Consider the following 27,458-nt stretch of genomic DNA (forward strand, 5'->3'; position numbering starts at 1 on the left):
GGATGGCAGAGGGGACGAAGCTGTTCCTGAATCATTCAGTGTGTGCCTTTAGGCTTTTGTACCTCCTCCCTGATGGTAGCAATGAGAACAAGGCATGACCTGGGTAATGGGGATACTTAAAGATGGAACTGCTTTTTTTGAGGCATTGCTCCTTGAAGATGTCCTGGATACTACAGTGGCTAGTGCTCATGATGGAGCTGACTGAGTTTACAGCTCTCTGCAGCTTTCTTTGATCCTGTGCAGTAACCCACACCCCCATACCAAACAGTGACGCAGCCTGTTAGAATGTTCACATGGTACATCTGTAGAAATTTTCAAGTGTTTTTGGTGACATACCAAATCTCCTCAAACTCCTATTGAAATATAACTGCTGTCACGCTTTCTTTGTAGCTGCATTGATATGTTGAGTCCAGGTTAGATTCTAAGAGGTAGATTAGATTAGATTATGAGGACACGCAGTCCTTTTTTATTATCATTTAGTCATTAAGAAATGATACAATGTTTTTCCAGAATGATATCACAAAAACACATGACAAACCGACTTAAAAACTAACAAAAACCACATAAGGAGAGGGAGGAGAGATAGCAGCGCACCGCACGTGCGCAGCCCTCCAGTGAAAGTGATATCATATCCGTTATATAGGGGCCGTGGACAATTCTGATTTGATGGAGACAGACGTGAAAGCACAGAGGAACATCTGGAGAAATTTCTGAAATGCCCGTTCGCTGCTGTTGTTACTGCGCAATCAAGAATCTCTGGAGGGTAGGCCCCAAAATCCCCAGCTTTGCCTGCTGCTGGCGACCGAGATTGAGGTCGAATCGCTCGGATAGAGATGGTGCTCGGTACTCGGCGTCGAAGGGCTGATCGGAGTCTCGAAGTTTTCGGACGACTCAGAGTTGGACTGTGGTCGGGCATGGCAGGGAGAGTTTTTCTTCCTTCTCCCGTCTGCGTGAGATGTGGGACATTTGAGAGACTTCGAACTTTTTACTGTGCTCATGGACTTCTTCATCAAGTTATTGTATTGTTGCACTGTTGTAACTATATTTTATAATTATGTGGTTTTGTTAGTTTTTTCAGTCTTGGTCTGTCCTGTGTTTTGTGATATCACACTGAAGGAAATATTGTATCATTTCTTAATGCATGCATTACTAAATGACAATAAAAGAGGACTGCGTGTCTTCATAATCATAATCTAAAAATCTAATGATAACATATAGTTACAACAGTGCAAAGCAATACTGTAATTTGATAAGAACAGACCATGGCACGGTAAAAGTCTCAAAGTCTCTCGAAAGTCCCATCATCTCATGCAGACGGTGAACCTCCAGCGCCGCCAACTTGCCGATGCAGCATCCTGGAAGCATCCGACCACAGTCCGAAAACTCCGAGCCTCTGACCAGCTCTTTGACACCGAGCACCATCTCTGCCGAGCGTTCCAACCCTGGCCCCGGCAACGGCAATAGGCAAAGCCGAGGATTTGGGGCCTTCATCTCCAGAGATTCTCGATCGCACAGTAGCAGCGGCAGCAAAGCAGGCATTTCAGAAGTTACTCCAGGTGTTCCTCCGTTCTTTCACGGCTGTCTCCATCAAATTGGGATTGTGCACACACCCCCCCTCCCCCCAGTTACACATACGATATTCACTCGAAACGGCCGCGCTAGGAGTCATTGCTCCTCAGGACCTTGAAAATGTTCACTGTTTCCACTTCTGATCGCTCTAAGAGGAGTGGTGTATGTTCCCTCGCCTTACCCTTTCTGAAGTCCACAATCAGTTCTTTGGTCTTACTGATGTTGATGCAATGTTGTTGCTGCAGCACCACTCAACTAGCTGGTATATCGCAGGGCTGGAATGCCCTCTTGTTACCTTCTGAAATTCTGCCAACAATGGTTGTATCATCAGCAAATTTATAGATGGCATTTGAGTTGTGGGCTAAGCACACATCCCTGTGGTGCCCCAGTGTTGATTGTCAGCAAGGTGGAGTCCAATCCACACAGATTGTGGTCTTCCAGTTACAAAGTTGAGAATTCAGTTGCAGAGGGAGGCACAGAGGTCCAGGTTCTGGAGCTTTTCGATCAGAACTTTAGGAATGATGGTGTTAATCATTGAGCTGTAGTCAATAAACAGCATCCTGACATCACGGGAATGTCCCAGTTTTCACGATTGCCAGGGTTGGGTGCCTACTCTTTCCCTTGTCATCACTCACAAATTAGGAGTTGTTGTAGGACTTGGTCATGGATTCCTTAAAGAAATGGAATTTTCACATATTGCTTTAGGTGCTCACAGTGTTATCTCCTGTGGAGTCATGGTCATAGAAAGCTGAAGCACAGAAACAAGCTCGTCAGCCCATCTAGTCCATGCCAAACCATTTAAACTGCCTACTCCCTTCGACCTGCACCTGGACAGTAGCCCTCCCATCCATGTCCCTATCCAAACTTCTCTTAAACGTTGAAATCAAAATCAGATCCACCACTTGTGCTGCAAGCTCGTTCCATATTCTCATCACCCTCTGAGTGAAGAAGTTTCCGCTTATGTTCCCTTTAAACATTTCATCTTTTGCCTTTAATGGCCTGTGGTTGTAGTCCCACTCAACCTCAGTGGAAAAAGCCTGCTTGCATTTACCCTATCTATACCCCTCATTATTTTGTATACCTTTGTCATCTAAATTCAAGTAAACAAACAGAGATATAATTTTGTGATTACCTTTGCTCAGTCACTTGCCACTTTAATCCTCCATTCCACTTCAACTCTGATCTATTCATTTTGTGTCCCCCTCCACCATTAAAGGACCCATTGTTTAGCACTTCATCATCTGCCAGAACAAAGTGCACATTTTAGGATTCTATACCAGATTCAACAACTTCTGTTAACTTTGCTATCTCAGTATCAGAGCTGGCCGGTATTGCTGCAACACACATCAAAGTTGCTGGTGAACGCAGCAGGGCAGGCAGCATCTCTAGGAAGAGGTACAGTCGACATTTCAGGCTGAGACCCTTCGTCAGGACTCGCTGTAAGGTTACCAGTTTGTAAAATTAGTTGTCTTTCCCAGGACTTGCCTTTCCCTTTGGTTTGTTTCATAACATAGACCACAACAGGCCCTTAAACCCATGATGTTATGATGACCTATTAACCTACTCTAAGGTCAATTTAACCCTTCACAACACAGACAAAATGCTTGGAGGTATTCAGCAGGTTAGGCAGCATCTATGAAAGTGAATAAACTGTTGGCATTTTGTGCCGAGACCATACATGAGAATTGGAAAGGCAGAGGGAAGATGCCAGAATAAAAGGTGGGGAGAGGGGAAGGAGGACAAACAGGTGATAGGTGAAGCTAGGTGAGTAGGAAAGGTAAAGGGCTGGAGAAGAAGCAATCTGATTGGAGAGGAGAGTGGACTGCAGGAGAAAAGGCAAGTAGGAGGGGGCGATGAGTAAATGATGAGAAGAGAAGGAGCAATCGGGGGGCTAGTATGGGGAATGGATAAAGAGAGAAGGGGGAGGGGGAGAAATTGCCAGAAGTTAGAGAAATTAGTGTTTATGTTGTCAGGTTTGAGGCCACCTAGTGGGGATATAAGTTGTTGCTCCTCCACCCTGAGCGTGGCCTCATCGTGGAGGAAGAGGAGGCAATGGACTGACATGTTGGAATGGGAATTGAAATGTTTGATGGATAGAGTGGTGCTTGATAAGGCGGTTCCCCAGTTTATGATGTAGAGGAGGGCACAGCAGGTGCACCAGATACAATAAACAACCCCAAGAGATTCACAGGTGAAGTGTTTCCTTACCTGGAAGAACTGTTTGGGGCTCTGAATGGAGGTGAGGGAGGAGGTAAATTTGCAGGTAACATTTCTGATGCTTGCAGGGATATGTGTCAGTTGGGAGATTAGTGAGGAGGGACAAACAGAGAAGGGAATCATGGAAGGATTAATCCCTACAGAAAGCGACGAGTGAGGGAGGGAAGAGATGGAGGTGAAGTAAAGATGTGTTTGGTGGTAGGATTTTTTTGAAGACGGCTGAAGTTGCGGAGATTGAGGTGTTTCATGTGGAGGCTCATTGGGTGTAGGTTAGGACAAGCGGATCTCTATCCCTGTGAAGGCGGTGAGAAAATGAAGTGAGATGGATATCTGGGAAATGGAGGATATAAGGGTGAGGGCAGTATCAGTGGTGGAGGATGGGAAACCTATTTTTTGAAGAAGGAGGACATCTCTGATGTTCTGCAAAGGAAAGCCTCATCCTAGGAACAGATGCATCAAAGACAAAGGAACTGAGAAAAGGGAATAACACTTTTACAGGAGACAGGATAGGAAGAGGTCTCATTAATAAAGCCATGGGAATCGCAAGGTTTATAAAAGATGTTAAGACAGTTTTTCCCCAGATATGGAGACAGATCGAGAAAGGGGAGAGAGGTGTCAGAGATGGTCCAAGTGAATTTAAGGGCAGTGTGGAAGTTGGAGGTAATGTTGACAAAATTGACAAGATTAGCATGGGTACCCTTCCCTCGTACATAGCCTCCACTTTCTATCATATAGACTGTATGCCTATCTTAGATGCCCCTAACATATCGACCTCTGTCTACCTCTACCACAGCCCCTGGCAGGGCATATCAGACACTCATCACTCTCTGCATTAAAAAAAGTAAATAAAATGAATTTTAAAAAAAAACAACTTATCTCTGACATTCCCTCCACCTCACTTAAAATCACACTAAAATTATGCTCTCTGGTATGAGCCATTTATGAGAAAAAAGTCTCTGTTTATCTACTTGGTCTATGCCTCTTATCATCTTGTAGAGACAGAGTGATAGAAAAGTACAGCACAGAAACAGGCCTCCATATACCTATCCAAACTTCTCTTAAACATTGAAATTGAGCTCACATGCACCACTTGTGCTAGCAGCTCATTCCACACTCTCATGACCCTCTGAATGAAGAAGTTTTCCCTCATGTTCCCCTTAATAAAGGTTGACTCTGCAGTTAAGAAGGCATATGGTGCATTGGCCTTCAACAATCGTGGGATTGAGTTTAAGAGCTAAGAGGTAATGTTGCAGCTATATAGGACCCTGGTCAGACCCCACTTGGAGTGCTGTACTCAATTCTGGTCACCTCACTACAAGAAGGACATGGAAACCATAGAAAGGGTGCAGAGGAGACTTACAAGGATGTTGCCTGGATTGGGGAGCATGCCTTATGAGAATAGATTGAGTGAACTCGGCCTTTTCTCCTTGGAGCGTCAGAGGATGAGAGGTGACCTGATAGAGATGTACAAGATGATGAGAGCCATTGATTGTGTGGATAGTCAGAGGCTTTTTCCCAGGGCTGAAATGGCTAGCACGCGAGGGCATAGTTTTAAGGTGCTTGGAAGTTGGTACAGAGGAGATGCTAGGGGTAAGTTTTTTTCGCAGAGAGTGGTTAGTGCGTGGAATGGGCTGCCGATGGAGGTGGAACCGATAGAGTCTTTTAAGAGACACCTGGATAGGTAGATAGAGCTTAGAAAAATAGAGGTCTAGAGGTTTGGCACAGCTTTCTGGACTGAAGGGCTTGTATTGTGCTGTATGTTTTCTATGTTTCTATTAATCTTTTTACCTTTCATCCTTAACATATGAACTCTCGTTGTAGCTCCACCCAACCTCAGTGGAAAAAGTCTGCATGCATTTACCCTATCTATACCCCTCATAATTTTGTATGTCTCTATCAAATATCCTCTCAATCTTCTACATTCTAAAGAATGCATTTCTAACCTATTCAATCTTTCCTTATAACTTGTGGCCTCCATACCCAGCAATATCCTATCCTTCGTAAATGTTCTCTGTACTTTGTCAACCTTGTTTACATTTGCCCTGTAGGTATGTGACCAAAACTGCCCACAATACCCCAAATACTATAGAGAGAGTGCAAAGGAGATTCACAACGATGTTGCCTGGATAGGAGAGCATGCCTTATGAGAATAGGTTAGGTGAACTTGCCCTTTCTTCCTTGGAGCGACGGAAGATGAGAGGTGACCTAATAGAGATGTATAAGTTGATCAGAGTCATTGATCATTTGGATAGACAGAGGCTTTTTCCCAGGGTTGAACTGGCTAACATGAGGGAGCATAGTTTTACGGTGCTTGGAAGTAGGTACAAGGGGGATGTCAGAGGTAAGATTTTCACATAGAGAGTGGTGGGTGTATGGAATGCACTGCCAGCTGTAGAGGTAGAGATGGATGCAGTAGGATCTTTTAAGGGACTCTTAGATACGTGATGTGGAGATTAGAAAAATAGAGGGGTATGTGGTAGGAAAATTCTGGGCAGTTTCTAAAGTGGGTTACATAATTGGCACAACATTGTGGGCTGAAGGGCCTGCAATGTGTTGTAGATTTCTATATTCTATGTTCTAAATTAGACCTCACCAATGCCTTATACAACTTCAACATAACATCCCTTCTCCTGTACTCAGTACATTGATTTATGAAGGCCAATGTGCCAGAAGCTTTCTTTACAACCCTTTCTACCTGTGATACCACTTTCAACTAATTATGGACTTGTATTCTCAGATCCCTTTGTTCTACCACACTCTTCAGTGCCCTACTGTTCACTGTATGTGACCTACCCTGGTTAGTCCTACTGAAGTGCAAAACCTCACAATTGTGTGCATTAAAAGCCATCTGCCAGTTTTCAACTCATTTTTCCAGTGGATGCAGATCCCTCTGCCGGCCATGCTGTCCTTCCTCACTGTCCACTACACCCCAATCTTGGTGTCATCTGCAAATTTGCTGATCCGGTTAACCACGTTATCATCCAGATCACTGCTATAGATATCAAAGAACAAAGGACCCAGCACCAATCCCTGCAGCAGTAGTCATAGGCTTCCAGTCGGAGAGGCAAACTTCTACTACCACTCTCTGGTTTCTCCCACAAAGCCAATGTCTAATCCAATTTACAGCCTCATCTTGAAAGGCAAGCAAGTGACTGATCCTTCCTGACCAACCTCCCAAGCGGGACCTTGTCAAGTGACTTGCTAAAGTTCATGTAGACAATATCCACTGCCTTTTGCCTACATCTGCTTTCCTGGTAACTTCCTCAAAAAATTCTATAAGTTGGTTAGACATGACCCATCGCACACAAAGCCATGCTGACTATCCTTAATCAGTTCATGTCTATTCAAATATTCATATATATGATCCTTTAGAATACCTTTCAGTAACTCCCACAACTGATATCAGACTCACCAGCCTATAATTTCCTAGTTTCTGCTTAGAGTATTTTTTAATCATTTGAACAACATTGGCTATCGTCATTTCCTCTGGCACCTCTCCTGTTGCTAATGATGTTTTAAATATCTCTGCTAGAGCCTCAGCAATTTCTGTACCTGCCTTCGGTAGAGTCAGAGGGAGCACCTTGTCAGGCCCTGGGTATTTACCCATCCTGATCTGCTTCTGTAGCAAACACCTCCTCCTCCTCTGTAATCTGTACAGGGTCCATGAAGTTGAAGCTGCTTTGCTTCACTTCAGTAGGCTCTGTATTCGCCTCCCGAGTAAATACAGATGCAAAGAATGCATTTACGATCTCCCGCGTCTGTTTTGACACCACACATGGATTACCATTTTGGTCTTCTGGAGGACCAATTTTATCCCTAGCAATCCCTTTGCTCTTAACATATTTGTTGAATCCCTTAGGATTCTCCTTCACCTTGTCTGCTAGAGCAACGTCATGCCTTCCTGATTTATTTCTTAAGTATTCTCTTGCATTTCTTGTACCCCATAAACACTTCATTTGTTCCTACCTGCCTATGCCTGCTATGCACCGCCTTTTTTTTCATTAACCAGGGCCTTAATATCTTGTGAAAACCAAGGTTTCCTACATTTGTTATCTTTACCTTTTATTCTGACAGCCTTGTACTCTCAGACTTTTGTTTTTGAAGGCTTTCCACTTTCCAAGTACACCTTGGCCAGAAAGCAGCTTGTTCCAGTCCACACTTGCCAGATCATTTCTGATACCATCAAAATTGGCCTTTCTCCAATTAAGAATCACAACCTGTGGACCAGATCTATCCTTTTGCATATTTACTTTGAAACTAATAGCATTGTGGTCACTGGATGCAAACTGTTCCCTACAGAAACTTCTGTCACCTGCCCTGTCTCATTTGCTAATAGCACGCTCTCATGGTGGGACTTCTACGTACTGTTGAACGAAACTTTCATGAACACATTTGACAAGCTCATCTAGTCCTTTTACAGCATGGGATTCCCAGTCAAAATGGGTAAAGTTTAAAATCACGGTCTATAACAATTTTATGTGTCTTTCACATTAACGCGGTGGTCTGTAATATTACCTCATTAACGTGGTCATACCTTTCTTACTTTTCGGTTCTACCCGCAATGCCTCAATAGTCGAGTTCTCTAGTCTGTCCTGATGTGCACTGCCGTGACATTTCCCTGACTAGTTATGGCACTCCTCTTCCTTTAATCCCTCCTGCTTTGTTACATTTGAAACGACAGAACCCAAGGATATTGAGCTACCAATCCTGCCCCTCCTGCAACCAAGTCTCACTAATGGCTACAACGTCATAATTTCAGATGTTGATTCATGCCCTGAGCTTATCTGCCTTTCCTATGATACTTGCATTGAAATGTACACAGCTCAGGACACTAGTCACACCATGTTTAACCTTTTGATTCCTAACTTTGTCTAAGGTCTTACCAACATCTGCCTTCACAATATCTCCATTAACTTTCTGGCACTCTGGTTCCCATATAACCCCACTTGATTTGAGGTGTCCCAGACACTGGCAGCCAGGAGACAACTTACCATCCGGGAATCTTGTTCTCACCCACAAAACCAACTGTACGTTCCTCTAATGTACAAATCCCCTATTACCATAGTGTGCTCCTTCCCCCCCGCTTCCCTTCCAAGTTGCAGAGGCAGACTCAGTACCAGAGACCTGACCAATGTGACTTTCCTCTTTTAGGCCACCCCCCCCCCCAACAGTATCCAAAGGGATATACCTGTTGTTGAGGGTGATGGCCATAGGGGTACCCTGCATGGCCCAGCACACCATAGCACAGAAAATTGTACTGGTGACAACAGACTGGTTGAACTCATAAAGGAGAGGTCTTTATACTCCAAAGGACCTTAGTCTCCTCAGGAAGTAGAGGCCACTCTGGGTCTTCTTGTACACAGCCTCTATGTTGGTGCCCCACTCAAGTCAGTCATCCAGGTGCACGCCCAAGTACTTGAAGGGCCTGTACCTGTCTATCAAGTCAGCTCTCAACCCCTTTCCCTCCAAAGAGAAAAGCCCAAGCCTACTCAATCTATCTCCATAAGACATGTCCTCTAATCCAGGCAGCATCCTAATGAATGTGTTTTGAACATTTTTCTTGTTATCACAATAGACCATAAGACCGTAAGACAAAGGAGCAGAAGTCGGCCATTCGGCCCATCGAGTCTGTTCCGCCATTTTATCATGAGCTGATCCATTCTCCCATTTAGTCCCACTCTCCCACCTTCTCACCATAACCTTTAATGCCCTGGCTACTCAGATACCTATCCATCTCTGCCTTAAATACACCCAATGACTTGGCCTCCACTGCTGCCCGTGGCAACAGATTCCATAGATTCACCACCCTCTGACTAAAAAAATTTCTTCGCATTTCTATTCTGAATGGGCATCCTTCAATCCTTAAGTCATGCCCTCTCGTACTAGACTCCCCCATCATGGGAAACAACTTTGCCACATCCACTCTGTCCATGCCTTTCAACATTCGAAGTGTTTCTATAAGGTCTCCCCTCATTCTTCTAAACTCCAAGGAATACAGTCCAAGAGAGGACAAACGTTCCTCATATGTTAACCCTTTCATTCCCGGAATCATTCTAGTGAATCTTCTCTGTACCCTCTCCAATGTCAGCACATCAAATAGTCTGTTGCACATTGGTAATACAAGATACTGCAAACTTGGTTCATTGACGAGACCGATGACAGGAGAGCTGCATGGCCTTGGTTGTTGTGCGATATAGGCTGTCATGTGGGGCATTGTTAGTTACAGCCACACAGTGGAAAAGGCTCTGGAGGAATTGTGGGAGTGAACAGAGCCGCAGAGTGTCTGTGCTGGGTTGGGGCCTGGCCCTTGCAGGCTGGTTCTCCTGTTGAGACTGGTCTCTGTGTTTGCTAACTGGAAGACAAATTGGATTGCCTTCATCTGTGGCTGACTAGCGTGAGAGGAACTGCTGTGTGCTCATTCTTGCAGCAACGTGGCTCCAGGACAACATCCTATGTACCATCAATCTTCAGGCCCTGCCATTCAGGGACTTGTGCTAATATTTTGATGACTATTTGTAACTACTGTGATGATATTTCTTTCTAACTGTCCTCATTAGTTGATGTTTAAGCAGCTTTATAGATGGCAGTACCCCATAGCTTTAGGTACTTTGATACTGTCAGAGATATTTTGCTCGGTCCTGTTCATTCCCCCCCCCCGCCCCAGTCTCTTTGCAGCTTAAAACCAATTTGTTTTCTCACTATTCTAGCTCTGATGGAGGGTGCTTGACCCGAGACTTCAATTCAGGTTGCCTTTCTTTAGATTCTGCCTGACTTGTAGAGGTTATCTATCATTTACTGTTTTGTACTATTTGTTCTTGAAATAAAATCAAATGAGTTTCAGCTGTTGTGCATAATTGATAAGTTTGATATTTTCCTGTTGAAATCAAAGCTTGAAAGTAAGTCAGTGTTTCACATTACAAGCTGTTTGTACACCAGCTCAGAGTGTATACTCACATTGACTTGAGAATTGTAGTTTTAATAACGCTGAAAAATAACACAGTAAGGTCTGAGGGCAGAGTTCAGAAGATTCTACCAATGAACTTGCTAATGGATTTGTTTTGTCTTAGACCTTTGGCTCAACTCTTCTCTGCTGACCAAGATGCCTTATTGGGAGGGGTGGGGGTGGAGAACCTTGGATTCATTTACTCATCCTACTTGGCTGCAGTGATGATTGTGACAAGCTGCAATTAAAATCCTATTGAAATATTAATAAAAATGATATAAATTAAGCAGCATATATTTCTGTCAGAATTACCCATTCATTTGTTTTAGGTTATGAAGCAATGCAAATGGGTATAGTCATGCTGTTGACTTCCATAGCATTGATAAAGATACAGTATTTTTTTAAGTCACTTAATACTCTGTTTCTGAAAACATATATCAAGGGTTGTAAAGATGATCTTTCTCTCTGTCCTCTTTACTCATCTCTCCAACTCCACCCTCCCTTCCCCCACCTCCAATAATCAACAATAACAAAAGAGAAATTCTGCCATTCTGTGAGTACTTAATGAGCAAAGCTGCTGGTCACTAAACAATGCGAAGTTCAGATATTGAATGGTATCTGATTGGTGGCTAATTCTGTTATAATTTGAAATTATTTTCTTAAGCTTATTGGTATTTTTATTTTAATGGTGTATTCTGTTTTGACCTTTGATTTTGAAAGTGAATGAACGTGATTGTAAAATTAAATTTAAAACCCATTTCCGTGGTATATAATTACATAAACACATCCAAAATAAAATTAAGATCACTGTCCAGATTGAGGGCTTTAAGAAACTGATTAAAATGCAAAACAACACAAGTGAACCTCGCCCTGCTCAGTGGCATTCATTAATTAAATCCCAGTCTCTGTAGCACAGGATAAAACCCTGTGCAGTTACATCAACACTGCTATACAGTGTAGCAGCAGTTAAAAAGAAATCTTTTCAAAGACACCATAGTTAACATGAAATTGTGATTATCTGTTAGCTTATTCAAAAATTCCTTCCAATATAATGTAAAAATGAAAGGAGGGCATCGAATAAGAACATAGTACTATTCATTATTGAAGTGACATTAGCCATATAACGGAAACACACTGAAGAAAATTATTCATGGCTTTGGAGTTTCATGGCTTAATAATGGCTGGCTAATTTTTAATATGAGCAGGGGCTTCCTGCAAGAATCTGGGGGAGAAAAGGAATTGCGGTTGAGTGTAAAAACAGAATTTATATGCATGAGAAATTTTCACTTCTAGCACTGGCTATGTCGAATGATGTCATCTGTCAGCTGATTGGTTGCTCGAACCGAGTAAAGGGGGAAAGGGTAAAGATGCAGGAATAAGCCTCTGTTGTATTCATGGCGAGTATTTTGAGATGGAGACACGAATCAATTGTTATTGATAATTGACTTCCTCTTGGTCATGTGATCTATTGGGAGCTTCTTGCATGAGAGGATTTGACAGGGTGTTTTTTTTTTGCAAAAAGGAATGAGACGGCTGATTTGCAAGAGGATCTGTGCCTGTAAGTTGCAGAATCGGGGCGGAAAAGGCAGAGAACTGGTGACACAGTGGGAGGATGTGTAGGCAGAAGCACATACAAAAGCAGTACTCATAAGGATTCTCTTCAAGAATGTATTTTAGCATTTACAACAGGATGTAAATGTCAGTAACGTGGAGTGGTGTCCAGTTTGCTTTGGTCTTAAATTGAAGTAGGAGATATAGATGCAGAGGATGAAAAAATCTAGAGAATGTTATTTTAGCAGGGTGGGTTTTTTTTGTTTTTCATTTTGAAGTCACGCTGGCTTTATAAAATAATAATAGGATTGGAATGATTTTGATTGAGAAAATTCTTCAAGGTTAATTTGTATTTTTTATATATATCTAACTAGATAAAAGCTTTGATGATGAGGAGTCAGTGGATGGAAGCAGACCAGCAGCAACTAAGGTATCTGCGACCAAGAAAATGGGAAGTGCAAGCATTGGTGGGAAACGATCAGCCTCTGCACCTGGATCCAAAGCAGGTACAGTGGCGCTGCTGTACTCTTGTATTATGTGAAAAAAATATCTTCCAAGGACAAATCTAATTTATGTGAACATTGAGTACAGAATTTGTATTTCTTTTGTGATGAAAATGAAGAGGCAGATGTTCACTATTTCAGTAACTAAAAATTAGACCTTAAGACATCAGAGCAGAATTAGCTCATTCAGCCTGCTGGTTCTGCTCTGCCATTTCATCGTAGCTGATCAATTTCCCTCTTAACCCCATCCTCCTGCCTTCTCCCTGTAATGTTTCATGTCTTGACTAATCAAGAACCCATCAACATCTGCCTTAAGTACACACAATGACCTGGCCTCCACAGCCACCTGTGGCAACGAATTCCATAGATTCACCGCCCTCTGATTAAAGAAGTTCTTCTAAATTCCAGCGACTACAGGCCCAAAACAATCAAGTGCTTCTCATATGATAACCCTTTCATTCCAGGAATCATTCTTGTGAACCTCCTCTGAGCCCTCCAATGTCAGTACATCCTTTCTTAGATAAGGGGCCCAGAATGCTCACAGTATACAAAGTGAGGCCTCACTAGTGCCTTATAACAACTCAGCATTACATCCTTGCTTCTATATTCTAGTCCTTTCGAAATGACCACTGCATTTGCCTTTCTCACCACCAACTCAACATGCAAGTTAACCTTTAGGGAATCCTGCACGAGGACTCCCAAGTCGCTTTGCATCTCAGACTTTTGAATTTTCTCCCACTTAGAAAATAGACTACACCTTTATTCCTTCTACCACAGTGCATGACCATACAATCCCCTACAATATATTCCATCTGCCACTTCTTTGCCCATTCTTCTAACCAAAGTTCTTCTGCAGCCTCCCTGCTTCCTCAACACTAAATGCCCTTCCGCTTATCTTCATATCATCCGCAACTTGGCCACAAAGCCATCAGTTCTTTCGTCCAAATCATTGACGTATGATGTAAAAAGGAGTGGTCCCAACACCGACCTAGTCACAGGCAGCCAATCTTTATTCCCACTCTTTCCCTCCTACCAATCAATCACTGCTTTATCCATGCTAGAATCTTTCCTGTAATACCATGGGCTTGTAGCTTGTTAACCAGCCTCATGTGGCACCTTGTTAAAGGCCTTATGCAAATCCAAGTGCACAACATCAACCAATTCTCCTTTGTCTATCCTGTTTGTTATTTCATCAAAGAATTCCAACAGATTTGTCAGGCAAGGTTTTCTGGGGTGTAGGAAACCACACTGACTTTGGTCCATTTTGTCACGTGCCTCCAGGTACCTGGAAACCTTATCCTTAACAGTAGACTCCAACATCTTCCAACCATTGAGGTCAGACTAACTGGCCTATAATTTCCTTTAGTTTGTCTCCCTCCCATCTTGAAGAGTGGAGTGACATTTGCAATTTTACAGTCCTCTGGAACCATGCCAGAATCGAGTGATTCTTCAGACCTTTCAGCTTGCCAGGCACCTTCTCCCCAGTAAAAGCAATTGCACTTATCTCTGCTCTGACACTCTTGAACTTCCCGCAAACTGCTAGTGAAGAATGATGCACAAATGGTTCCCGGTTTTCTTGCATAATGTGACTAACTAGAGGTGACTTTAAAAAAATCATAAATAGTTCAATGATTTATTTTCAAGCATTTTAAACATAACTTTAGAAGTTTTTATAGTCTTATTTTCATTGTTCTTGCTAGCCTGCACCCTTAATTCTTTTTTCCTTTTCCTTATCATTACTTTTGCTGAATTCTGAAATAATCCAAACCTCAAGTACTAATCTACAGCAACTTGCTAAATTTTTCCTTTGATCAAATACTATATCAGAATCGTATTGCTGTGGTTTATATATCACTTGGAAAGTAGAATAATTTTTAAAATATTTGTACTGCATGCTTAATATTTATACATTTTAATGTGATTTCCCATGCTTTGTCTTGTTCAGATTTAAGATTCTGGTTTCAGATTGTAGTAATCATTTTTATATAATTCACTGATAATTTATTTATGCCAAAATGCCTCTTATCAACCAGATTTTCAATGAATCTTTTCCCATTGTACAGAACAATCTAAAAAAGCTTCTTTCTTCATTGTCATAGAATGATTGCATAATAATTTTAGTTGGTAAATTGGTTTATTTTTGTCACATGTACCAAGATTCATTGAAAAATATTGTTTCAATGTCATCCATACAGATCATTTTCATCACATCAGAACACTGAGGTAGTACAATTGTAAACAATAAGAAACTGCAGGCAAAGTGTTATATTGCATTGCAGGTAAACAATAAGGTGCAAGGCCATAACAAACTAGATTGTGAGGTCAAGATTGTGTCTTATCATACTAGGGGATTTATAACTGGAGTAAAAGCTGTCCTAGAGCCAGGTGGTATGTTCTTTCAGGCTTTTGTATCTTCCACTCGATGGGGTGAGCGAGAAGAGAGAACATCTGGGGTGGGTGTTTTTTGATTATAAAACATAGAACATAGAAAATCTACAGCACGATACAGGTCCTTTGGCCCACAATGCTGTACCAAACATGTACTTATTTTAGAAGTTACCTAAGGTTACCAATAGCCCTCTATTTTTCTAAACTCCATGTACCTATCCAGGAGTCTCTTAAAAGACCTGATTGTATCCGCCTCCACCACCGTTGCTGGCTGCCCATTCCATGCTGTCACCACCCTCTGCCTTAAAAAAAACACTTTCCCCGACATCCTCTGTACTTACTTCCAAGCATCTTAAAACTCTGCCCTCTCGTGTTAGCCATTTCAAGCCTGGCAAAAAACCTCTGACTATCCACACGATCAATGCCTCTCATCATCTTATACACCTCTATCAGGTGACCTCTCAACCTCCATCGCTCAAAGAAGAAAAGGCCAAGTTCACTCAACCTATTCTCTTAAGGCGTGCTCCCTAATCCAGGCAACATCCTTGTAAATCTCCTCTGCACCCTTTCTATAGTTTCCACATCCCTCCTGTAGTGAGGTGACCAGAACTGAGCACAGTACTCCAAGTGGGGTCTGACCAGGGTCCTATGTAGCTGTAACATTACCTCTCGGCTCTTAAAATTAATCCCATGGTTGATGAAGGCCAATACACCCTATGCCCTTCCTAACCACAGAGTCAACCTGTGCAGCAGCTTTAAGTATCCTATGGACTCAGACCCCAAGATCTCTCTGATCCTCCACGCTGCCAAGAGTCTTACCATTAATACTATATTCTGCCATCTTATTTGACCTACCAAAATGAACCACCTTACACTTATCTGGGTTGAACTCCATCTGCCACTTGTCAGCCCGGTTTTGCATCCTGTCAATGTACCACTGTAACCTCTGACAGCCCTCCACTCTATCCACAACACCTCCAACATTCGTGTCATCAGCAAATTTACCAACCCAACTCTCCACTTCTTCATCCAGGTCATTTATAAAACTCTCCAAGAGAAGTGGTCCCAGAACAGATCCCCGAGGCACACCACTGGTCACCGACCTCAATGCAGAATATGACCCGTCTACAGCCACTTTTCACTCTTTGCCTTCTGTGGGCCAGCCAATTCTGAATCCACAAGGCAATGTCCCCTTGGATCCCATGCCTCCTTACTTTCTCAATAAGCCTTGCATGGGGTACCTTATCAGATGGCTTGCTGAAATCCATATTTACTGCTCTATCTTCATCAACGTATTTAGTCACATCCTCAAAAAATTGAATCAGGTTTGTAAGGCACGGGCTGCCTTTGACCAAACCATGCTGACTACTCCTAATCATATTATGCCTCTCCAAACGTTCATAAATCCTGCCTCTCAGGATCTTTTCCATCAAATTATCAACCACTGACGTAAGACTCAGTGGTCTATAATTTCCTAGGCTATCTCTACTCCCTTTCTTGAATAAGAGAACAACATCTGCAATCCTCCAGTCCTCTGGAACCTCTCCCGTCCCCATTGATGATGCAAAGATCATCGCCAGAGGCTCAGCAGTCTCTTTCCTCGCCTCCCAAAGTAGCCTGGGGTACAACTCGTCTGGTACTGGTGACTTATCCAACTTGATGCTTTTCAAAAGCTCCAGCACATCCTCTTTCTTAATGTCTATATGCTCAAGCTTTTCATTCCGCTGTAAGTCATCCCTACAATTGCCAAGATTCTTTTCTGTAGTGAATACTGAAGCAAAGTAGTCATTAAGTACCTTTGCTCTCTCCTCGAGTTCCATTCACACTTTTCCACTGTCACACTTGATTGGTCCTATTCTCTCATGTTTTATCCTCTTGCTCTTGTAGAATGCCTTGGGGTTTTCCTTAATCCTGTCCGCCAAAGCCTTCTCATGGCCCTTTCTGGCTCTCCTAATTTCATTCTTAAGCTCCTTCCTGCTAGCCTTATAGATTTCTAGATCTGTATCATTATCTAGTTTTTTGAACCTTTTGTAAGCTTTTTTCCCCCTTCTGGACTAGATTGTCAACAGCCTTTATACATCATGGTTCCTGTACTCTACCATCCTTTCCCTGTCTCATTGGAACGTACCTATGCAGAACGCCAACAAATATCCTCTGAATGTTTGCCACATTTCCCTGAGAACATCTGCTGCCAATTTATGCTTCCAAGTTCCTGCTTGGTAGCTTCATATTTCCCCTTGCTCCAATTAAACACTTTTCCTAACTTGTCTGCTTCTATCCCTCTCCAATGCTATGGTAAAGGAGATAGAATTGTGATCACTATCTCCAAAATGCTGTCCCACTGAGAGACCTGACACCTGACCAAGTTCATTTCCCAGTACCAGATCAAGAACAGCCTCTCCTCTTGTAGGCTTCTCTACATGTTGTGTCAGGAAACCTTCCTGAACACACTTAACAAGCTCCACCTCATCCAAATCCCTTGCTCTTGGGAGATGCCAATTAATATTGGCGAAATTAAAATCTCCCATCATGCCAACCCTGTTATTATTGCACTGTTCCAGAATCTGTCTCCCCATCTGTTCCTTGATGTCCCTATTACTGTTAGGTGTGTAGTCGCGTGCAGACGTGCTACTAAAGAAACATACGGAGGCAGAGACAGCTGAACTCAGAATGCCTTTACTGATTCAAAATCACATGCTTAAATCTCCCCTCTCATGGGCCCCTGCGGGGCGGACGTGACGTCAGCCTGTCCCTGGAAGGTCCGCCCCGAGTGGGTAGTTCCAACGCGCTACCGCGTGTTTGCCCGCAGCTCCCAATGGCGGTTCAAGTCCCGCGTGTGCGGGCCACCACACCACCCCTCCCAGAAACGCCCATCAGGGGAGTGGAGCCCCCAGTCTGTGTGGCTTGTCTGGGTGGCCGACCTTGCCGGTGCGGTGCGGGTACCCTCATTGGTTGCTTAATGTCCAAGTGCGCCAGTTTGAGGCGGTCCACTGTTTTAAAAAAAAAAAAATCTCTTCCCGGGCACCCACCTCCATGACACACGTGGTTCCATTGTGCCAGATCACCTTGAAGGGTCCCTTGTACGGCTGCTGTAGAGGTGACCTGTGCATGCCCCTGCGAATAAAAACATACTCACAGTCTTGGAGGTCTTTAGGGATGAAGGATGGCGTGGGACCATACCTGGAGGTCGGGACCGGTGCCAGGGTCCCTACCTTGTCCCGCAGCCTCATTAGCACTGCTGCTGGAGTTTCTTCCGAACCTCGGGCCTCTGGTACGAACTCGCCTGGGACCGTCAGGCAGGCGCCGTAGACCAGTTCCACCGAGGAGGTGTCCAGGTCCTCCTTGGGGGCTGTGCGGATACCCAGTAGGACCCAGGGAAGCTCAACTGTTCAGTTGGGGCCCCTGAGCGCACCATCAGGGCCAACTTGAGATGCCAGTGGAATCACTCTACCAAACCGTTGGACTGGGGATGGTACGCTGTGAGGTAATGCAGCTGGGTGCCCAGGAGCTGCGCCGGTGCTGTCCACAAACCAGACGTGAACTGCACCCCTCTGTTGGAGGTGATGTCTGCTGGGATGCTGAACCAGGCGATCCAGTTTGCAATGAGTGTCCTGGCGCAGGACTCAGTGGACATGTCTGCAAGCGGTATGGCTTCCGGCCATCTGGTGAACCTTTCTACCATGGTAAAGATATACCTGGCACGCTGGGAGACTGGCAGGGGGCCGACGATGTCCACGTGGATGTGTTGGAACCTCCTGTGCGTTGGATGGAATTGCTGGAGGGGAGCCTTCACATGCCGCTGGACTTTGGCAGTCTGGCAGTGTATGCAGGTTCTGGCCCAGTGTCCGATCTGTTTGCGCAAACCGTGCGAGATGAATCTGTCCGCTACCAGCTTGATGGACGCTCAGATGGATGGGTTTGCCAGGTCGTGCAGCTTGTCGAACACCCAGCGCCTCCATGCTGCTGGTACCACGGGTCGGGGTTTGACGGTAGACACGTCGCACAGGAGTCGATCGGCTGCCAGGCCGATGGAGACATCCTATAACTGGAGCCCCGAAACGGCGGTGCGGTAAGCCAGGATCTTGGTGTCGCCCGTGCTGCATAGTCTATTCCTGCCTACTGAGTGGAGGCAGGGGCGAGGCAGTGTGTCAGCAACGACGTTGTTCTTTCCTGCGATATGGCAGATGTCCGTGGTGAATTCTGAAATAAAGGACAGGTCCCTCTGCTGCTGAGCTGGCCATGGGTCCGATACCTCGGCCAGTGCGAAGGTGCAGGGCTTGTGGTCCGTATACACAGTGAGCTCCCTTCCCTCGAGGAAGTACCAGAAATGCCAGACAGCCGAGTAGAGCGCTAGCAACTCTCTGTTGAAAGCGCTGTACTTCACCTCTGGTGGCCGTAGGTGCCGGCTGAAGAAAGCGAGTGGTCGCCACTGGTCCTCGACAAGCTGCTCCAGGACTGCGCTGACTGCCTTGTCGGAAGCGTCGACTGTGAGTGCCGTGGGTACATCGACTCTCGGGTGCACTAGGAGGACCGCCTTTGCCAGCGCCTCCTTGGCCTGCTCGAACGCCTCCGTGGACTCCGCGTCCCATGCCACTTCTTTGGCCTTGCCGGCCATCAGGCTGAACAAGGATGTCATGATGCGTGCCACCGCCGGCACGAACCGATGATAAGAGTTGACTATCCCTATGAATTCCTGCAGGCCCTTGACCGTGATGGGCTTGGGGAACTGGCGGATGGCCTGGACCTTGTCTGGTAGGGCAACTGTGCCATGTCGGTTGACTGTGTGGCCCAAGAAGTCGATCTCCGTCAGCCCGAACTGGCACTTCGCCGGATTGATTGCCAGTCCGTGGTCGCTCAGCTGTTGGCAGAGCTGGCGCAAATGTGCCACATGCTCTTGGTGCGAACTGCTGGCCACCAGGATATCGTCCAAGTAAATGAAAACGAAATCCAGGCCGCGTCCCACCGAGTCTATGAGCCTTTGGAAAGTTTAGGCTGCATTCTTGAGACCAAAAGGCATCCTCAGGAATTCGAACAAGCCAAACGGGGTGATGAGGGCTGTGTTGGGCACGTTGTCGTGGTGCACTGGGATCTGATGGTATCCTCTGACCAGGTTGATTTTCGAGAAGATGGTCGCTCCGGGCAGGTTTGCCGTGAAGTCCTGGATGTGAGGTACCAGGTATCTGTGGGCGGTTGTAGCGTCGTTGAGCCTTCTGTAGTCTCCGCAGGGCCTCCATCCTCCTGCGGAATTGGGGACCATGTGCAGCGGGGATGCCCACGGGCTGCTTGAGTGGCATACGATTCCCATCTCTTCCATGTTACGGAACTCCTCCTTGGCCAGGTGGAGTTTGTTGGGTGGGAACCTGCAAGCTCGGGCGTGCAGTGGCAGTCCTTGCGTGGGGATGTGTTGCTGCACGCCGTGCTTAGGGTCGGCCGTGGAGAACTGCAGGGTGATTATGGAGGGGAATTCGTTACCCGAGGAATCCAGGTGGAGGGCCGGTGGCTTGGCTTCTCTGAGCTGGAAAGTCTGGTACGTCTCGGCGTGGACCAAACGCCGGCCTTTTAGGTCGACCAGGAAGCAGTTGGTTCATAGGAAATCTGCCTCTAGTAGTGGCTGTGACACCGCTGCCAACGTGAAAGTCCAGTTGAAACGGCTAGACCTGAAATGCAGTGAGATAGTTCGCAGGCCGTACGTCCGAATACGGTGCCATTTGCAGCGGTGAGTTCGGGGCCTGGGACCGCGTTACGAGTGTCCATGTTCAAGGGGGGAGAGTACGCTGACTTCGGCCCCGATGTCTACCAGGAAGCGCCACCCGGAGTGTCGGTCCCTGAGGTACAGAAAGCTCTCTCGGTGGCCATCTGTCGTAGCCATTAGCGACGGCTGGCCCCGGCGTTTCCCGGAAAAGCACATGGTGGACGGCAGCGGTGCACGCCTGAGCCCCATCTTTGGTGAGAGAAACACCATTGTTCCGAACTTTCGTCTTCTTCCCCTGTGGGTCTCGACAGCTTCGGTTGCGGGGCCTGGGCTTTGGGGTGCGTGATCGTGGCTAGGCCAATGGAGGCTGCTCCACGTTGCTTGCTCTGCCAAAGGACGTCTGCTTTAGCCGCAACCCTGCTTGGGTCGCTGAAATCTTCACTTGCAAGGAGGAGGTGAACGTCCTCTGGCATTTGCTCGAGGAACAATTGTTCAAATAAAAGGCATGGCTTATGGCCGTCCATGAGCGCCAGCATATCATTCATGAGCTCGGATGGCATGCGGTCTCCCAGGCCGTCCACGTGTAGGAGCCGCACGGCCTTTTCGTGGCGGGAGAGTCCGAAGGTACGGATCAGGAGCGCCTTAAGCTCAGTGTACCTGTCCTGTGTTGGTGGCTGGCGTAGGAAGTCGATGATCCGGCCTGCTGTCTCCTGGTGGAGCGTGCTGACCACGTAGTAGTACCGCGTGGCGTCGGTTGTAATGTCTCTGATATTGAACTGGGTCTCAGTCTGCTCGAACCAAATGTGGGGCTGAGTGGCCCAGAAAGTCCGGAGCTTCAGAGAGACCGCGCTGTGCAAGTTGCTCGAACTCATGGCTGGTCACTGAGTCGCCGGCTCCAGATGCCGTCTGGAATGTCGGGGTCACCAATGTAGTCGCATGTAAACACACTACTAAAGAAACACACGGAGGCAGAGAGTGCTGAACTCAGAATGCCTTTACTGATTCAAAATCGCGCGCTTAGATCTCCCCTCCCATGGGCCCTTGCGACCCGCTGGGCGGACGTGACTTCAGACTGTCCCTGGAAGGTCCGCCCCAAGGAGGTAGTTCCAAACGCGCTACCGATGGTGGTTTGAGTCCTGCGTGTGCGGGCCGCCACAGGTGGTTTATAAAAAATACCCAGTCTAATTATTGACCCCTTTCTGTTCCTAACTTCCACCCACAGAGACTCAATAGACAATCTCGCCATGACTTCCTCCTTTTCTGCAGTCGTGACACTATCTCTGATCAGCAGTGCCATGCCCCCACCTCTTTTACCTCCCTCCCTGTCCTTTCTGGAACATCTAAAGCCTGGCACTCTTAGGTAACCATTCCTGCCCCTGTGCCATCCAAGTCTCTGCAATGACCACAACATCATAGCTTCAAGTACTGATCCACACTCTAAGCTCATCCATTATGTTGGCCGCTTTACTAAGGGAGTGAGAAGTGTAGACGTAATCCTTTGAGAGCAGGCTGGTTTCTGTATTATGCTGAGCTGGTATCCAGAGCACTCTGTAGTTTCTTGAGGTGTCGGGCAGAGTAGTTGCTATACCAACCTGTGATAACATCCAGATAGGATGGTTTGTATAGTGCATTTCTAAAAGTTAGTAAGGGTGAAAGGGAACTGGCCAGATTTCTTTAGTATCCTGGGGAAGTAGAGGTGCTGATGAGATTTCTTGGCTGTGGTATCTACACGGTTGGACTTGGGCAGTCAATTGGTGTTCACTCTGAGGAACTTGAAGCTCATCGATCCCAGCACCATTGATGTGAATAGCAGCATGTACATAAACCCCTTCCTGAAGTAAATGACCAGCTCTTTTATTTTGTGACATTGAGGGTAAGGTTGTTGCCATGGCACCATTTCTCTACCTTCTTTCTGTACTCCAACTCATTGTTATTTGAGATACAGCCCATTACAATGGTATCATCTGCAAACTTGTAGATGGAGTTAGAGCAAAGTCTGCCACAGAGTCATGAGTGTACAGAGAGTAAAGTAATGAGGCTGAGGGCATGGCCTTGTGGGGCACCAGTGTTGAAAGTACCCTTACTGATTGTGGTCTGTTGGTCAGGAAGTCAAAGATACGATTGGCATGGGAGCGAGAAACAGACCCTTTAGCTCATCATATCCATTGCAATGGTCAGGTATTTTATGTATTGAGCCCAGTTACTAGCAGAACAATGTCTACCATTGCTTTGAGAGAGTACCTGCTTCTTTCACCTTTTTGGGCAGTACGTTCCACCTTGAAACAACCACTTTGGTAAAAAAAATTGTTCTTCACATCCCCTTTACCTTTCTCACTCCTTACTGAATCTATGGTTTCAGATTGTGCTGTGAAAGATCATAAGATATAGGGGCAGAATTAGGCCATTTAGCCCATTGAGTCTGCTCCATAATTCAATCATGGCTGATACTTTTTTTTTCCCTCCTCAGCCCTACACCCCTACACCCCAGCCTACTCCCCAGCCTTTTCCCTGTAACCTTGGATGCCATGTCCAATCAAGAACCTAGCAAGCTCTGACTTAAATACATCCGATGACCTGTCCTCCACAGTTGCCTATGGTAATAAATTCCACAAATTCAGCACCCTCTGGCTAAAGAAATTTCCCTACATCTCTCTTTTAAATGAATGCCCCTCTATCCTAAGACTTTGCCCTCTTGTCCTAGACTTCCCTACCATGGGAAACAGCTGCTCTGTCTAGGCTTTTCAACATTTGAAGGGTTTCATTGATACTCCCCCCCCCCCCCGCCTCAATTTATTGAGTACTAAGGAAATATATTATACAGTATTATCTAGGCACCTCAAAATATTGCACATCTCTTTTAGGATCCCTGCAGCCTCCTCTGCTCTAAGGGAAAAAAAATTAGCCTCTCCGCTGTCGCATAACTGAAACATTGAATCTGAGACCACATCCTGGTGCATCTCCTCTGCATACTCGAAAGTGTAACCCTGTCATCCCTATAGTGTTGTGACCAGAATTACACACAGTATTCTACTTGTAACATAACCAAAGCTTAATATATTGTACACAGAAGAGGCTGCAGGATTTTGGTCTGAAATATCAACAATCTCTTTTCTCTCCATTGACCTATTGAATTTCTCCAGCAGATTGTTCGGTACTTTTATACATATATTTAACGTCCTCCTCACTAGAACATAGAATAGTACAACAAAGAAACAGACTGTTCAGCCCACAATGCCAAATAAAATGCCAAGTTAAGCAATATGTTCTACCTGCTCATGATCTATATCCCCTTACTCCTTGCATTTTCATATGTCTATCTAAAAGCCTCTGAAAGCCACTATTGTATCTGCTTCCACCACTATTCTTGGAAATCTAGTCCAGGCATCTATCCTTTTCTGCGTAAGAAAAACTTGCCCTGCATATCTCCTTTAAATGTTCTCCTTTTCACATTAAATGCATACACTCTGGTACTTGACTCTCAGAAAATATTTTGACTGTCTATGATTTATATACCTCTCATGATTTTCTGAATTTCCGTCAAGTCTCCTCTCAGCTTCTGACACTCAGAAGTAACCCTGGGCTGTCCTATCCCCTGTAACTCACCCTCTAATGCAGGCATATCCCTTTCTTTACCTTTTCAAAAGTTTCTGTATCTTCCTGACCCATCCACCTAAGTACTAATCTTTGCAGAACCCCACTAGTCATGGACCTCTATCCAGAATAACACCCTCTGTTAATCACTACCCTCTGTCATCTATGGAAAGCAAATCCTGGAGGGCATGTTTTTTGAGGATAGTGGAACAAGCAAGGGTTTTTCTCTTTGGAGGGTGAAAGGTGACTTGATAGAAATGTACAAGATGTTAAGAGGCATAGATCGAGTGGATGGGTAGATACTTCTTTCTAGGATGGTAAAGGCTAATACCAGAGGGCATAATTCTAAGGTGATTGAAGGAAAGGATAGGGAGAATGTCAGAGGCAAGTTTTGTTTTTGCAGTGAATGCTGGGTGTGGAGATTTATGTAGGAGAGAAGCTATAGATTGATCTTAAAGTAGGTTAAAGGTCTGCACAACATCATGGGCTGAAGGGCCTGCACTGTGCTATGTTCTGTGAATTCAGTGAAGTCACAATGATCTCATGCATCTTAATGTTCTAGATCAGGCTACCACGAGGGACCTTATCAAATACCCTATACTAAAGTCCATGTAAACAACATCCACTGCCCTACCTGCATCAATCATTTTTACCACCACCCCAAACACTTGGCTTCACAGGATGTGGCCTGCCTGGCACAATGTTATGGTGATTATCCCTAATCGGACCATGATTTCCAAATGTTTGTAAATGTTATCCCTAAGAATCATCTTCTCTACTACTAATTCAATGCTCCCCAGCCTATAATTTCCTGGATTATCCTTATTTCCCTTTTTGGATAAAGGAACAACATTGACTATTCTCCAGTTCTCTGGGACCTCACCTGTTAGTGAGAACGCAAAGATTTTCATCAAGACCCCAGCAATCTCATCTATTGCCTCTTTCAATAATCTGGCATATATACCATCTAATGCCTTCTAAACACCCAGCTCCATGTCCTTCTCTTGGTGAATACCAATGCAAAATATTTATTTAGTACCTCGCCCACATCCCCTGTCTCCAAGCATAAATTCTCCTTTATCCTTGAGTGGTTCTAGACTCTTCCTCGATATGTCTTATCCTGCTTCATCACCTCTCTACCTGTACTGCCATCTTCAAGGATCTTTGATCTCTTTGTTCCTGAATACTCCCAGGAGCTTTGCCATTATGATTAAATCATCTTCTCATTAGATATCAAAAATACATCAGTATTAAATTTGCTCTGTTACTGCCTAGCCCAGTTTAACAGCAACTAATAAATATCTCTAACTTTAACTTGGGCTCCCCACTGTGAATAACACCTCCTGTTCTTGTGTCATAAGACCATAAGATATAGGAGCTGAATTAGACCACTTAACCCATTGAGCCTGCTCTACCATTTCATCATGGCAGATCCAATTTTCTTCTCAGTCTCAATCTCCTGCCTTCTTCTCATGCTCTGACCAATAAAGTATTAACCTGGTCTTTAGGTAGAAATGCTAAATTGGAGGAAGCCAGTTGTCACAGTATTAAACAGGAACTGGAAAAGTAGATTGGGAGTGGCTGTTTGGGAGTAAATCCACATTTGACATGTGGGAGTCTTTTCAAGGCCATCTGGTTAGTGTTCACATCGAATATGTCCTGTGAGGATGAATGATAAGGGCGGCAAGTTTGGAAACCCTGGACAAAAAGAGATATTGTAACTGAGGTCAAAAGAGAAAAGGAAGCATCTCTAAGGTGTGGGAAGTTGAAATTAGATGAGGCCCTCGAAGAATATAAAGGAAACAGAAAAGAACTTAAATAAATTAGGAGGGCCAAGAGGGTCTATGTGATGTTCTTGGAAGAAAGGGTTAAGGAGAAACCCAAGGCTTTTAATAGATATATTAGAAGCAAGGGTAACTAGTGAAAAGTGCCCTCAAGGACAGAGCCAGATGATACGTGTATCATACATCCAAGGAGAAGAATAAGGATAAAGGTGAGATAAGTGATGGGTATATTGATATTCTGGGTCACCTTGACATAAAAAGGAGATGTTTCATGTGTTGATGGAATCTATCCCAGGTTACAGAGAAGCAAAAGAGCTGGGTAACACCATTGATTCTGCAGAAACTGGAAATCTTGAGCAACACACACAAAATGCTGGTGGAATTCAGCTGGTCAGGCAATACCTGTGGAGAGGAATAAACCGTCAATGTTTTGGGCCGAAATCCTTCATCAGGACTGAAAAGGAAGGGGCATGAAGTGAGAATAAGGTTGCGGGGGGGGGGGTTAACAAGCTGGCAGGTGAGACTTGGGGTAGGGGAGCGTTAGGTGGATGAGGAAGGGGAGATAATGCAAGGTGGTAGGTCAAAGGGGTAAAGGTATCAAGAAGTAGTCTTACAGGAGAGGACAGTAGACCACGGAATAAAGGGAAGGAGCAATCCTTGACTGTGGGCCTGTTTCCTGCAGGGAGCTGTGCTGGAGCACTTAGTTATACTCATTAATTATTTGGCTATAAATGTAAAAGTTAAAAATCAATTTATTATCAAAGTACATGCATGTCACCATATACAAAACTGAGATTCATTTTCCTGTAAACATACTCAATAAATCTAATAATTATTCAATAAATCTAATAATTATAATAGAAACAATGAAAGACCATGCCAACAAGACGGACAACTAGTATGCAAAAGAAGTTAAGAGGAAATGACATGCGCAGATTGCAGTGAGAGTAATTCAAAAGAGGTATATTTAAAAGTTTTGTATGAAGCCTGCAGAACATCTCCATAGTTCACTAGCGCCATCTTGTCAATTTGCAAATGATACAAAATTTGGTAGTGTAGTTAATAGTGGGAAGGATAGCCATAGGCAATAGGGATAATGGTAAAATGGAGAGGGCAGTGACTGATGGATGTTCCTCTTATGAAGTGATGCACTTTGTGAGGGCTATTTAGGGTAGGGTATGCACAATGAATTGGGGAGTCTTGTGGAATGGAGTGACTGT

General features: G+C 44.8%; 1 protein-coding gene across 31 annotated transcripts in view; it reads left to right on the forward strand.

Annotated features, from left to right (window-relative positions):
* Nucleotides 1-27,458, forward strand: part of clasp2 (cytoplasmic linker associated protein 2) — a 354,796-nt gene that overhangs the window by 120,144 nt on the left and 207,194 nt on the right. For 29 of the 31 annotated variants that reach the window (XM_063066415.1, XM_063066422.1, XM_063066446.1 and 26 more), the window contains one exon: nt 12,655-12,786. In XM_063066415.1, coding sequence (XP_062922485.1) covers nt 12,655-12,786 — 132 coding nt within the window. Of the gene's footprint in view, nt 1-12,131; nt 12,288-12,510; nt 12,530-12,654; nt 12,787-27,458 lie in introns of those variants that run through there. The other 2 variants (XM_063066567.1, XM_063066569.1) reach the window with 2 other exon arrangements.

This window comes from Mobula hypostoma, chromosome 1, assembly GCF_963921235.1.
Source record: "Mobula hypostoma chromosome 1, sMobHyp1.1, whole genome shotgun sequence".
Taxonomy (NCBI): Eukaryota; Metazoa; Chordata; class Chondrichthyes; order Myliobatiformes; family Myliobatidae; genus Mobula; species Mobula hypostoma.